The sequence below is a fragment of the Lonchura striata genome, chromosome 24 (genome assembly GCF_046129695.1).
Source record: "Lonchura striata isolate bLonStr1 chromosome 24, bLonStr1.mat, whole genome shotgun sequence".
Lineage (NCBI taxonomy): Eukaryota > Metazoa > Chordata > Aves > Passeriformes > Estrildidae > Lonchura > Lonchura striata.
The window spans coordinates 1,232,428-1,246,188 of record NC_134626.1 but is presented as its reverse complement, the minus strand read 5'-3'; the positions used below and the strand labels follow the sequence as shown (position 1 = coordinate 1,246,188).

Genomic DNA, 13,761 nt, shown 5'->3' with positions numbered 1-13,761 from the left:
CCAACTTATTACATACTCAGAAAAGTTTGTGCTCCAGCTGGCACACTGGTGTGAGCTGTCACAGCCATCACGTTTAGTGCTCCTTCTCCCCTCCAGGAAGTGTGATGGTTACTCACTTCAAAATCAGAGTGAATATTTATTGTGCTTGTAATTAACCTTTTCCTGGAACACACACATCCGCTCCAGCCTTCCTCCTTCCAGGTTTACTCGTTATTCCCACACCGTCTCAGTCTCCTCAGACCACCCAGCCCCAGCCCTGCTGTCTCATCTCTCCTCATCAGGGAGATGCTCGACCCCAAATTCGTGGCCCCCATGGACCCTCTCCAGTATTCCTCGCCTTTCTTGCACTGCAGAGCCCAGAACTGGCCACAATTGTGAGGAAAGGCTGAGGGAACTGGGATTGTTCAGCCTAGAGAGAACCCTTGTCCTGGCCTTACAGCGCCTGAGGGGAGCTTAGAGAGATGGGGAGGGACTGCCCACAGGGCGAGCAGTGGCAGGACAAGGGGAATAGCTTCAAACTGACAGAGGGCAGCTTTAGTTTGGAGATTGGGAAGGAATTCCTTGTGAGGGTGGTGAGGCACAGGGCATCCATGGCACTCTGGATGGAGGATAACTCTGAAAGCCTCCAAGGCCAGGGTGGACGGGGCTCGCAGCAAGCTGGGGCAGTGTGAGATGTGGCTGCCCACGGCAGGGCTGCGGGACAGGCGGGTGTCCGGTGCCGGTGCCGGTGCCCAGCCGCGCCGCCCGTCCCTCACGCCATGCCCGCCTCACGGCTCCCCCCGCGCCCGCTCCGCATGGTCCCGCCCGCTCCCCCCGCCCGCATGCGCCGCGCCGGCCCCGCCCCTCGCGCGGGGATTTTCCACGAGGCCCCGGCCCGGCCGCACGTAGCGCACGCACGCGAGCCCGCCGCTGGCGCGAGGCGGCCGCGGCCAATCGGGACGCGGCGGGGGACGGCGCTGGCCAATGGGCGCGGCCGCGGGGCGGGCCCTGCGCGCGAGGCCGGCTATAGGCGGGTGCGCGCGGGGCCGTTGGGTCTCAGTCGGAGCCGGGGCGGCGACAGCGGCGGGGCTGCGGAGCGGGGCTGCCGGCACAGCGGTGAGTGCGGCGGCTCGCCCCGCGGGCCCGGAGGCCGCGCTTCCCTTCTCCGGAGAGGGAATCCGCTCCCCTCGGAGCGGCCGCGGAGCCCCGGCCGGGCCGAGGCTCGGTGGTCCCCGGGGGTGCAGGCTGCTGTGTGGCCCTGCAGCGCCGGCGGGGCAGGGAGGGCCTGCGGCGGCCTGAGCCCCGGCGGTGTGCGGGGGTGGGGGTTAAAAGCGGGGGGGATGCGGTGGGTCAAGGCGGGGGCAGAATCAGGGGGATGCGGTGGGTCAAGGCATCCTCAAAGACAGCGTTTAACCTCTTTCTTTTAATCATTAACAGTAGCTCTCGGATTGCGTGTGGTGATTTGGACCTTCCCCTCTTTAGTAGATGTCCTTTAGCTTCCCATCTCAAATATTTAACGTTTGCTAGCATCTGTGCCCGAGGTCTCTTAGCGGGTATTTAAGTGCTGGTTACCCCAGGGCAGCGTTGGTGGGGAGCAGCAGCTGGATGTGCAGGTGTGGATAAAGAGCTGCCTGTTAACCATCTTGCCTCGTGCAGGGCTGCCAGAGAGGACCCTGGGCTTTCTCCTGCTCCGTTACTTGCCTGCTGAGTCACAGGGTAGGGCCGTGGCTGTCTGAGCCGGCAGGAAGTACTGAAGTTTGTCATCCAAGCCCACAGGCTGAGCCAACGCACTTTCAGGCCTCCATCTTACTAAACGCAGAGAGAGAAAGTGGTTGAACGTGTCTGCATCCTTCAGAACCCGTTGGATCATGTTGTAGAGGTGGATTAATGCCCCGTGGAGTGGAGAGGAGCAGGGTTGGAATGTGCACATTTGTCCAGTTTCAGGGAGAGCTTTGGCAGGGGAATTAATACGTTGGGATCTCATAGAGTGCACTCAAAGGTCTCAGCTTTTTTCAGAGCACTGGTGGTATGAGAGTTACGGTCATAAGGACCTTTAAGTGTCAAGAGAGGCTTCCACTGATAAATGTGGCATGCCTGTAATAAGACACTCACTAGGGCAGTTATTTCTATGGCTAAACTTTAGTGTTGCTTTTTAAATCTCCATTCAGATGCTTGCAGTGCTCAGCCTTAACCCTGTATTGATTTTAGAGAAGTGTGGCTGCAAGATAGCTCACAAGGACAGATTTTGGTAGTAGGGTTGCCTATAAAACATCTTTGGAAATAATTTTCAATTGGAGTGATCTCTAGTTGAGAGTACTGCATTCCCTGTGCAGGGTCAGATGAGGAATACGTGGTGATTTCTTAGACTTGAGCTGTAGTGAAGAAGGTCCTCAGAGCTGGCAGGGGTTCTAGGTGCTCCTGGGCAGGCCAGGCCAGGAAAGCTGGAGTGTGTGGCTTCCCCTGAAGGGAGACAGTGACCTTGTCAGCAGATTATGCTGCAGGAAAAGGTTTAAGGCAGTGTGCTCGTTAAATACCACCGGGCTGTTTGCGTGTTTGGCACAGGACAAAGGTCTGAGCAGACAGTGCTGCTGTCCTCTCTGCCTTCAGTCAGCATTTCTGTGGTTAAACCTGTGCACACACGGGCTGACCCTTGTGTTCTGGATGAGTTGACTGATTTGATTGAGGCAGAATATATCGTGGTGAGCTAAACAGCATCAGTTTTACCCTATAGCTCAAAGGGAGAATTGTTTCTTGAACACAGGAGTGGAGAGTTTGCATAAGGAGCATCATGGATTTCTAGGGTAATGCAGTGCTGTGAAATGCCTCTTTCTGCAGGGAAGGGAGGGACTTGTGGTCCTTTGTCAGGGATGGAGTAATGTCTGACCTCACAGGCATTCCCAGTGGAAGTTCTTGCAGTGTGTGCTCCTGAAGTGCCTCCTTCATGAAGGTCAACAAACAGCTGTAGCACTGCACTGAGACGTCCTGGAAACTGGCTGTGCTTTCAAAGAATGAGCCACCTCAAATTCTGTAGCAAAGCCAAGGTTCTAAAAATGAAAGTAAGGTTTAGCAGGTGATAAACTCCGAAAGCCTTTTTGGATAAGTGGGCATTCTTCCTGTTAGCCATTGCTCGGTGCATCTGCAGAGAGCTAAGTGTGGGTGGGACTGATAAGCAGAGACTTGCAGGGATTTATTTCTAGCTTGTGTGTTCACTGACTGAAGCTAGGTAGTGGCAGCATGAAGGTCAGCTTGAAGAAGCTGTCTTGTTTCATATTTTAGTCAGATCATGTGTCAGTGTGGGGGTCTGACTGAAATCTTAGACAGCACGCAGGGGCAGGACAGCTGGAAGGGACAGGGAAAGCCAAAAGGGGGGAAGCAAAGGTTGCCTGTGCTTTTGACCTGGGGAGGGCAGAGTTTGCTGTGGGGGAGGAACAAGAGTGTGCAACTACCCCCTCACAGACTGTGAACCAGCAGCAGCATTTCTAAGGTCATGTTTTTTTAACTTTGCAGTAACTGTGGAAGGATTCATGACCATTTCTGTAAACAGGGTTGCCACCCACATTGGCTTGCCAAGAAACCAGCTTCCAGATAGTTGTGCTTCTGAGGCTGAGCTTTCTTCTGTGCAGATGGGCTGGGTTTGGTGCCAGTCGATGGCTTACAGGCATGTGTATGACTTGATTTTTAAAATGTGCCTGGGCTTACATAAGAATTCCCTGGCTGCACTTTTCTGAAGTGGATAAATGTAAGAAGGGAAAAAAGAAGTATCCAAAAGACTAGGGGGATTTTTTTTTTCCTTTTAAGATAAAAAGTTAAGAGGAAAAAATATTCCTGTAAATTCTCAACAGGGTGTAACTATTAATGCAAGTTTTTAATGAGCTGTGGCTTCTTCTCTTTGGTCATTGGTTCCGTTTGGCTCTGAGCAGGTGCTGTGCATACTAAGAGCACTCTGCATGCTGAGAGCTATTGCACCCTGGTCTCTTAGCAAAAAGAACTCTTGACAGATAGCAGAGTTGCTGTTTTGGGAGCTCTTTGCTGCTCTGACGTGGTGAGGTTCCTTTAGATTTGTCATTTGCTCCTGCAGCTGTGTCTGGGGTCTGATGATACTGCAGTTGAGGTCATTTGGAAACATCAAGAGATTGTCCCTTGCACATAAGGAAGTGATTTTGTTTTTTTAATAATAAAAGTCATGGGACACTGGAAGAGTTTGCCCAGAGAAGCTGTGGCTGCCCCATCCCTGAGAATGTTCCAGGCCAGGCTGCATGAGGCTCATCCAGCAGCCTGGTCTGGTGGAAAGTGTCACTGCTCATGGCAGGGTGTGGGATGGGTTGAGCTTTGTGGTCCCTTCCAACCCAAACCATTCAATGACTAATTCTAAGCTCCTTTTTTCAGGTACTAAAGATGTCTATCACCAAGATCCATGCCCGTGAAATCTTTGACTCCCGTGGCAACCCCACTGTTGAGGTAGACCTCTACACCAACAAAGGTGAGTCCTCAGCTGCAGCTGTTCATCCCTGGCTTAGAGCTGATAGAACCCCAGGCAGGCAGAAGCATAGAACCTGTCCTGTTCTAGCAGTGGAAGTGTGCTGACTTCTTCCTCCACACATAAAACTTGTTGGAACTTGCTGTGAGTCTTGCAGAAAAAGCCTCTGCCTCATTCTGTTGGATGAGTTTGCCGAGCTCGAGTTCCTGGCATGGACAGTGCAGGGTTTTTTGGAGGGTGCTGCTTCTTACAGCCTAAACTGTGGGAGAGCTGTTCCAAACCTGCCCTCCTTCCCTTGCCCCAGCATAAACTGGGATAGCACCTGGAAGCTCTGTTCTGGAGCAGCTGCTCATGGCCCTGGTTGTCAGTGCTCCCCACGATATGAGTACACTTGCAGTTTAATTCTTAATTTGTCTGCAGTGGCTTTCTCTAATGACAGAGTTTGCTGCTGCACAGTTGAATTTTTGGTAATGGTTTCTCCTCTGCCTAAGTACTCAGGCATGACTAAAGAACTTGTCTAATTGGGCTTTCACATGTAACATCTTATATTTTTAATTACTGTAGGACTTTCCCTTGGTTTGTTAGTTGTTCATCCCACATCTGATGGGATCTGACAAAAGCATTGTGCAACCTCATACCAATGTGATTTGGTGGAATGAGCAAACACAATGGCTGTAATACACTGACTAAAGAGCTGATCTTTCTGCCTCAAAAGATTAATACAGTCATTTAATGAGACTGCCTCCACTAAGCTCTTTGATTTAGTGGGATAAGGGAAAGACTGAAGGTTGAAGTTGGCATCCTGAACCCCAGAGCAGGCTCCAGTGTGCAAATTTGCTCCAAGTTCAGCATCCTTGGCTGAAGGAATGGGCTGGCTGAGTGGCTCTGCTGTTGTCAGAAGAGCTCAGGACTCCTGTTAGCAAAATAGGTCTCCTAATTGTCCCTTTTCTGCCATATCCTAGAAGAACTTAGGAGCTTGCCTTGCCTGAGCTCAAAGGCAGATGCAGTGAATTCAGCTATCCTTTCTGGAAGGGGGATGGATGCCTTCCTTAACTCTTGAAATGCATAGTGGAGGAGGAGTCAGGTTGCTGTTGATCAGCGTGAGGGAGATGCTGATAAATTGGTGATGCTGTAAATGAGCAGAAAGCCCTTGTGGGATCAGTGTGTATGTGAGCAGAGGTGTGGTTTGGAGACTCCCTCTCGCAGCTGCAGGGCTGGAAGTGTGTGACAGGCTGGGATGGTGTCTGGCTGGGGATGTTTAGTGGTTCGAGTGTGCCAAGGTGTTTTTTCCTGTTGTGAACAGGTCTGTTCAGAGCTGCTGTTCCCAGTGGTGCCTCAACTGGAATCTATGAGGCCCTGGAGCTCCGTGACAATGACAAGACACGCTACATGGGCAAAGGTAAAGCTGGTCCCTGTCACTGCTGGGCTCCTGTCCTGCTGTCTGTGCTGGCAGCTGGGCAGAGGGGACAGGCAGGGAGTGGCAGCAGCGTGGGCTGTGAGCTGGCCACAGGCAGAGCAGAGTGGCTGGGTTGCTTTCCTGGCCATAACCTGGAGGGTGGCTGCCTCCAGCAGTGCAGCTGCGTCGTGCTGCAGGGCAGGGCAGCTGCACGGGTGGGTGTGTGGAGCTGGGCACGCCCAGCCGGGTGATAATGTCTGGTACAGTGTGTCCAGCTGTACTTTGTTACCCCCTCCTCTTGCACTGTGTGTGGAAGTGTGGCAGAGTGCTTTGCCAGTGCTGTAAGGGCATCTAAACTGCCAGCTCCAACAGCCTCAGTCATCCTGCAGTTAGTCACAAGGTCTTTTCATAGCCCGAATTTTCCCAGAGCCCTTAAATCTGTCAGCTCTGAGACTGCAGACTCCTTAGATCCCAGCTTGTTCAGTCCTGAACCTGGGGTTTCATGCCAGCTCTGTCCACTGTGGATGTGCAGCTCTGCACTGCTAGTCCTGGAAGGTGCCTCTATTTCAGACCTCACAGTGGCTTCAGTCACTCTGGCTTTTTGTCTGCCATTACAGGTAGCCAGGATACTTAAGTTTGTGTTGGTGGTGTAATATTTTACTTGTCTGGAGACTGGCTGTGGATTCTGAAAAGAACTAAACCCAGCAGTCACCAGGCTGGCTTGGGAACAAGTATGGGTGAGAAGGAATAGCTGCAAACAAGATGTCATTACCTAATAAACATCCCAGTAGTACTTCTTGTGATTATTCTGAGAGCTTGGACAGTCAGGGCTTCTTCTTAACTGGCTGCTCTAAAAGCACTGGTGATGCCTCTGAAGTGTGAGCAATCATCTTGACTTCTGGCTGGAAGAGAGAATTATTTTTGAACTTCCCTGCCAGGCAGGTGAAAAGAAGCTGAAATATTTTTTGCCTATTAGGAAAGAGCAATTAAAGTGGATAACTAAATTGAACTTGGAGAGCCTTGTCTTAGGAGATTCATGGCTGTTAATACCTTAACAGAGAATAAATGCCTGGATGACTGAATGTCCCAAAAAACCTGAGGCTCTTAATGCTCTTTACCCAGGGCACTTTTTCTTGCAAAGAGTAAATGTGTATTTACCCCTCTGTGCTAAATGTGTGTGCTTAGACCTGTTAAGTCTGATCCTATGGACAGTTCTTAATGACATTTAATTACACTGTAGTTAACAGGCTGTGGCTGAAGGGCTTTGTCAGCTGGGAAATAACATGAGTTATGAAAAAATAATCATCAAATGGAAGAGTTGCAGATAGCTGTTAGGCCTTTTGTAATAGAGGTCTGCAGACTTGGACCACTTGGAAAAGCAATTAGTATTGTTTAGGATGCAGTCAAATAGCATTCATCATTCTGAAGCTTAGGTTTTTGGAAGTCTTCAAACACTGCACAGTAAATAAAGTGATGCTACAGCAGTGTTACAAAATAGTGAACCTGTAACAGGTAGTGAAATGCCTGAGCTGTTGCATGAGTAACTTCTAGAGAAACCTTTTCCCTCCCCTCACTCCTGGGTTCTCTGAGTTGGCAGGGGAGCCCATCCTAAAACCTTCCTGAAAAGCTGTGGTTCAGGCCCTTGAGGTTTGTGATGGCAGAGTTGGAGAGCTGGGTGGAGAGCCCACACAGAGCCTTGCACAGCTTCCTCTGCTCTTTGAGCCCTTTGTCTCTAGTGCTCAGTGCCAGCCTGGTGCCTCTGTGTCCTCTGCTGCATTCCTGTGGGGTTGGCTGCGAGTTGTCACCTGCGCCTTGACTCCATTTTGCTTCTGTCAGGTGTCTCCAGAGCTGTTAAATATGTTAACGAGTTCCTGGCCACGGCCCTGTGCACACAGGTAATGGATGTGCAGCCCTGGCACTCGGATGAGTCTCTCCAGTGCATGGCCTGGCAGACTAACCTGGCATTCCTGGACCAGTCCTAGCCAATGCATCCTTCATGTGCCTCCCAGTCCAGCCAGGGGCCTCTGTGTTCTCACCTGGCCATAGGCTCAGCTTGGACTGGGGCTGGGGTAGCATGAGGTGGTTTTCCTGGATGTTCCCCTACTAATCCCTGCATAACCTGTGTGTTGACCTGTGTCTGATTTGCTTGTTCCTTCCAGGTGTCTCAAAAGCTGTTGAGCACGTCAATAAAACGATTGCACCTGCACTGATTAGCAAGGTAGGAGCAATCTGTCTTCTCTTAACATCTCCTACAGCCAGGCAGTGTCCAAACCATCCTCTGGTGGGGTGTCACCTGGGGGGTGTAAGCCTGTGTGTTGGAGTGCATGTGAACAAACTGACCACAGCAATGGTTTTACTTAATTTACTTAATGAGTGCACATCTAACATGTAATGAAGCCTTCTCCAGCAACCTGGTGTTGTAGTGTGCAGAAACTCTTCATCCCCTGGGAGCTGCAGTGGTGCAGCTAGGATACAAGCTGATTTATGCTTCGAAGAGTGGCTGAATGAGAGGAGGGGCTAGGTTTTATCCAAACAGGGTGACTTGAAGAGAGTCTGAGAGGATCTAGAAAAGTCTGCTTGAATGAGATTCCTTTGTGCTTTGTGGGCACCAAGCCTGGCCTACAAAGACTGGTGCAGACCTAAGTGATGGCACACCCAGCTCAGCTGTCAGCCCCGGGCTGCTGCTGTGTGATAGTGACAGGAATTGGTCTGCTCAGCTCTTGATGGCTGCCCTTGAGCAAGTGTTGGTGCCTGCCAGGGGTGTCAGTGCCATGGTGGGTGGGTGAGGGTTTGTGGGCCTGTGCTTGGTGTCAAACATTTTGTTTGCTTCCCTCTGCAGAATGTGAACGTGGTGGAACAAGAAAAGATTGACAAGCTGATGCTGGAAATGGATGGGACAGAGAACAAATGTGAGTGGGCTTTGTGTTGCACTGAGGGATGAAAAGATAAAGATGGGTCAATAGAATTCTATTTACCAGAACCAATAGCCAGTGCATGGCCATGTGCTGTGCACTGCCATAATTCAAACCTTGTGAGTCTCTTTTTATAAAGACACTTCTCTAATCAATTTCTTCCCATTTCAGCCAAATTTGGTGCTAATGCCATCCTGGGTGTGTCTCTGGCTGTGTGCAAAGCTGGTGCTGCTGAGAAGGGTGTTCCCCTGTACCGACACATCGCTGACCTTGCTGGAAATCCAGAGGTCATTCTCCCAGTTCCCGTAAGTGCCTGGGTGGGGCAGGCTAGGCCTTGGTTTGACTTTAGCCTGGTGCTCTTGGATCAGGCTCTGGAGTACAAGGAGTGTGATGTAAGGGCTGTGACCACGTTCCCCTGACATGTTCCAACCTGGCTTTTCCTGGTTCCTCCAAGGCTTTCAACGTCATCAACGGGGGCTCCCACGCTGGCAACAAGCTGGCCATGCAGGAGTTCATGATCCTGCCCGTGGGGGCAGAGAGCTTCAAGGATGCCATGCGTGTCGGGGCAGAGGTCTACCACAACCTCAAGAACGTCATCAAGGAAAAGTATGGCAAGGATGCCACCAACGTGGGGGATGAGGGTGGCTTTGCCCCCAACATCCTGGAAAACAAAGAAGGTGAGAATGAGCCAAGTGTGGGAGGAGATGGAACTGATAGCTGGAGAATGAACTGATGACAGGCAGGATCAATGGGATCAAAGGTGTAGAACTTCCTGCTTTGTCTTTACTGTTTCTTACCCTGGCAGACATCCCAAGATGCTCTACTGATGTGGTCAGGTATTCCCTTGGACATCAGTTTTTGTAGTTGGACAGGATGGTTTTTACTTCAGTGCTTCATTACTCTCATTCCTGTAGCAGCTTAAGGAAACCTTGTGCCCTTCTAGTTGAAAAGTGATGTGGGAACTTCTGTGCACTGCAGGTGTTCCAGAAGTCAATAGTCAGAGATCAGTGGAGTTGTTTTTCTGCAGACAAAGAGGGAAAACAGCTTGTGCTCTGCCTGGTAGTGTGTGGAAAGGCACGAAGGCTTGCCTGGGAAGCTGAAGCACTTGCTGCTTCCATGGCCAAACAGTTCTGTTCAGGAGCCTGTGGGAGAGGCAATTTGTCTGTGGGAAGCAAAATATCTGTTCCTACAAAAACTGTACCAGAGGAGCTTTCTCTGCCTCTCCAGAAAAGGAGCTGCTCACAAGGCAGTAGAACAGGAGCTCGGCTCAGTTGCTTTTTACTTTACAGCTGTTGGTTGTTATTGTGGAAGGGACTGGTGACCTGCACTGCTTTTTTTGAGTATACTGAGATAACACCAGCAGTTGTGTCCTTTGAGTCCCAGTGTCACATGCAGCTTTGCTGGGTCTGTACCCTTGCAGACATCAGTGAAGATGACCTTGAATGACAATTACATTCCAAGGAATTTTTGTTGCTGGCAGCAGCTGCTTTTGCAGTTTGTGCTACATTAGCATGTGTTTTGTAAAAACACAACCAAACCCACACAAAAAGAACCCAAACAAAAAGCCAACCCAACAACAAAAGAAAACACTTGATCTGAGCTTCCTGCTGCAAACAGAGCCCAGCTGATCTCAGTTGTTCCCCTGCAACTTGGGGTTGTTAGGACTCTGCCAAAAAGTAGCATGGTGGGCAGTATCCAGAGATCTCTGCTGAGTGGTTCTGTCCCTCTTGTGCAGGTGGAGAACAGGTAGATGCCAGGAGGGGTCTCCTCCTGGAGGCAGGCTCTGTCTCCCTGCTGTTGGGGTTTGGATGCTCACACTTCCATGGTCAGCACCTGCTCTGGAGCTAAAAGGGATTAGAGTGCAGGCCCTGCTTCTGCCCACATGCATAAAGTTGAAAGAGGATGTGGTATCATCTAGTATTAAGCTTTCTGGGCTGACATGTAGTCCTGCCTGAAGAGATTAGGAATCCCATAATGGTGTCTCAAGGGTATTACAAGCTAAAAGCAGTATTAAAGTAATATCTTGTTCCAGTCAGTTGAGAAGTGGGAGAGTTTAAGAACCTTTTCCTTTGGGCTTTCTGAAGGGGTGAGGGAGATTGTTTGCCAAGTGAACATGCTGCTGTTGGGCAGTGAGGGCTCTGGGGCCAGGATGCCTGCAGGTACCAGCAGCACCTGTGTGTGTTGCAGCTCTGGAGCTGCTGAAGACGGCCATCGCCAAGGCCGGCTACACTGACAAGGTGGTCATCGGCATGGACGTGGCTGCCTCTGAGTTCTACCGAGATGGCAAGTACGACCTGGACTTCAAATCCCCCGATGATCCCAGCAGATACATCTCTCCTGACCAGCTGGCTGACCTGTACAAGGGCTTTGTCAAGAACTACCCTGGTAAGTTGCTCGTCAGTGAGAAACACGGTGGTGAATCAGGTTGATTGCTGAAGGAGGTGAAGCTGGTGTGCAGCCCCTCTTACAGGAGAGATGGAGAGCTCCTGCTTTACTCAGCCTCTCAGGCTCTCAGCAGTGTTCTGGGAAGTGGGTAGCACTTGTCTGCAGCACTTTGGTGCCACTCGTCCAAACCAGACCTTCGTGCTGGCATTGTCCTAAAGCTGTTGTGTCCCTCCACAGTGGTGTCCATTGAAGACCCCTTTGACCAAGATGACTGGGGTGCCTGGAAGAAGTTCACTGGCAGCGTCAACATCCAGGTGGTTGGTGATGATCTGACTGTGACCAACCCGAAGAGAATTGCCAAGGCTGTGGAGGAGAAGGCCTGCAACTGCCTCCTCCTCAAGGTCAACCAGATTGGCTCAGTGACAGAATCCCTGCAGGCGTAAGTTCTGCCCTCTGGGCCGGGCCAGGGTGGGGCTGGTTTTAACTGGGGAGATGGATGTACAGAGCAGAGTCCTGTGCTGCTCCTTGGCAGTGTCACTGGATCAAAGGACGTGGTGTGAGCTGCTTTTGATCTCTTGCAGCTGCAAGCTGGCCCAGTCCAATGGCTGGGGTGTGATGGTGAGCCACCGCTCTGGAGAGACAGAGGACACCTTCATTGCTGACCTGGTAGTGGGTCTCTGCACTGGCCAGGTTGGTATCTGCAGCTGCTGCAGTTTGGCTGTTTGCTTCCCAGGATAATTTGGGGGTGAAGCCAAAGCCATGGTACACTGCACTGCCTTCAGGGGTGCAGGTTTGCTGTGTCTGTTTGCTGGGAGCTGATTTGTTAATGGAGTGTGACAAGGGAACACTTTATCTTTTGCAAACTCACCTTTAACCAGCAGTGTCAAAGGTCTTGGCTCCAGTGGCTGTACTGGGGTTTCCTGGTCCTGCAGCTGATAGCAAATGCACAACCTCTATTGCTCCCAGGACCTGTTGTGTTTGCATGTGTAGATACTGAGCCTGATGCCCAAGCAGAGCTTGTGATGATGCTCATTACTCTGAGCAAGTTTTGTGTTGGCAGTTGGAGTTCTTCACTAACTTTGTGATTTCCCCCAGATCAAAACCGGTGCCCCGTGCCGATCTGAGCGTCTGGCCAAGTACAACCAGCTGCTGAGGTGAGCCTGGGGCTGGGAAAGGGCATTCTTTCATTCTGCTGCTGCTCTGGGGCACAGCTTGGCCTTTGCCCCTCAGAAACACCTGCAGTGCAGCACGTGCCAGAGGTGCTGGTGGCTGCAGGTGGCTGTAGGCTGAGGAGGAGCTGGGTGGGCGAGGTCCAGAACAGATCACACTGAGCATCCTGTGAGCTGGGCTGAGACGCTGCCCTCTGCACGAGGCAGTTCTCTTGGCAGGCATCTCAGATGTTTGGGTTGTGTCAGGTGTGTGGCACTGCCCTGCTGTGCAGGGCCTTGCTGGGAGCTGCCTTGGCAGTGTAGGACCTCCAGGAGCAGGTGGGTTTCAGTGCCACGTGGGCCAGGTGTTGAGTGTGAGGCCTGTGCTAGTGCAAGGGTTCTCTGCTGGCTGCTGACACCCAGTGCTCTCTGTCCTTCATCAGAATTGAGGAGGAGCTCGGCAGCAAGGCTCGCTTTGCTGGGAGGAACTTCAGGAACCCTCGTGTCAACTAAGTGTGGAAGAGTCCCCTCTGTTCTGATTCGGCACTAGATATTTTGACTTAGATCACAATTACCTGTACTAGAAAGATAAGGGCAGCTGAAGGAAAAGACCAGTCTGCAGGTCCTCTTATCCTCTAGATGATCCCTTCACCCAGTGTTTTCACCAGCTCTGGTCTGTTAATTGTAATGCTCTGCTGCTTCTGTAGAACAGTCCCTGGGGGTGTTCTGTGTGTTTAACACCCTCAGGGGTCATGACATTGTGATTCTGGGCATAAACACTTTAGTTCCCTTCTCTGCCTGTCTCATCTTCAACGTTTGGAGCCGTGTGATTTGCAGTGCAGCAAGAGGTACCTGCAGACAGAGACAGTAGTGTTTTTACATGTGATAAATAAAAGCATCAAACAACCCAACGATGTGTGGCTTGGAAGTATTTGGAGGAGTCCCGGAGCAAAGATTCCCACCTTTGCATCATGGAGTCATGGAGTGGTTTCTGTTGGAAGGGACCTTAGGGCTCATCAAAGCTTTTGGGCTGTCTCTGTCCCCAGAGTGGTTCTGTTACTGTGTGGGTACTTTGAGGGAGCTGAGTTGTGACCTCAGCCCATTCCCAGACAGGAAAAAAACAAATTACGACACAAGTGAGCGAGAGGATGTCTAGGCCAGTTCTTGCTGCCTTTTTCCGCAGCGGCAGATTAGTAAGATCATTAATGTCATTAATTTCCGATCTGCTAATGACTCCTCCGGAGCAGCTGCCCTGCGGCCGGGCTGTGCCCAGCGCTGCCCCCCGGTGGGCGCGGCAGGTACTGCAGCGCATGGCGCGGACCGGGGCTGTGCCCGAACGTGAAACCCTCTCGGTGATCCGGGATTTTACATCCAGCGGTGCTTTAAACCCTCTCGGTGATCCGGGATTTTACATCCAGCGGTGCTTTAAACCCTCTCGGTGATCCGGGATTTTACAGCCAGCGG

At 51.3% G+C, this 13,761-nt stretch overlaps 1 protein-coding gene across 1 annotated transcript; it reads left to right on the top strand.

The window, feature by feature from the left end:
• Positions 1-992: 992 nt before the first annotated feature.
• On the top strand, positions 993-13,090 carry ENO1 (enolase 1). Its single transcript, XM_021537776.2, has 12 exons — positions 993-1,095; positions 4,366-4,459; positions 5,760-5,855; positions 8,012-8,070; positions 8,692-8,761; positions 8,936-9,069; positions 9,219-9,441; positions 10,952-11,149; positions 11,387-11,588; positions 11,731-11,839; positions 12,245-12,303; positions 12,741-13,090. The coding sequence occupies exons 2-12, from the start codon at positions 4,375-4,377 to the stop codon at positions 12,808-12,810; spliced, it is 1,305 nt and encodes a 434-aa protein (XP_021393451.1). The 5' UTR covers positions 993-1,095; positions 4,366-4,374; the 3' UTR covers positions 12,811-13,090.
• The last annotated feature ends 671 nt before the right edge of the window (positions 13,091-13,761 follow it).

Bases quoted from the DNA above. Each gene is read 5' to 3' on its own strand.
- ENO1 (XM_021537776.2), top strand. From the start codon at position 4,375: ATGTCTATCACCAAGATCCATGCCCGTGAAATCTTTGACTCCCGTGGC. The intron at 8,762-8,935 runs GTGAGTGGGCTT...TTCCCATTTCAG, and splicing joins GGATGGGACAGAGAACAAAT to CCAAATTTGGTGCTAATGCC. The intron at 11,840-12,244 runs GTTGGTATCTGC...GATTTCCCCCAG, and splicing joins TGGGTCTCTGCACTGGCCAG to ATCAAAACCGGTGCCCCGTG.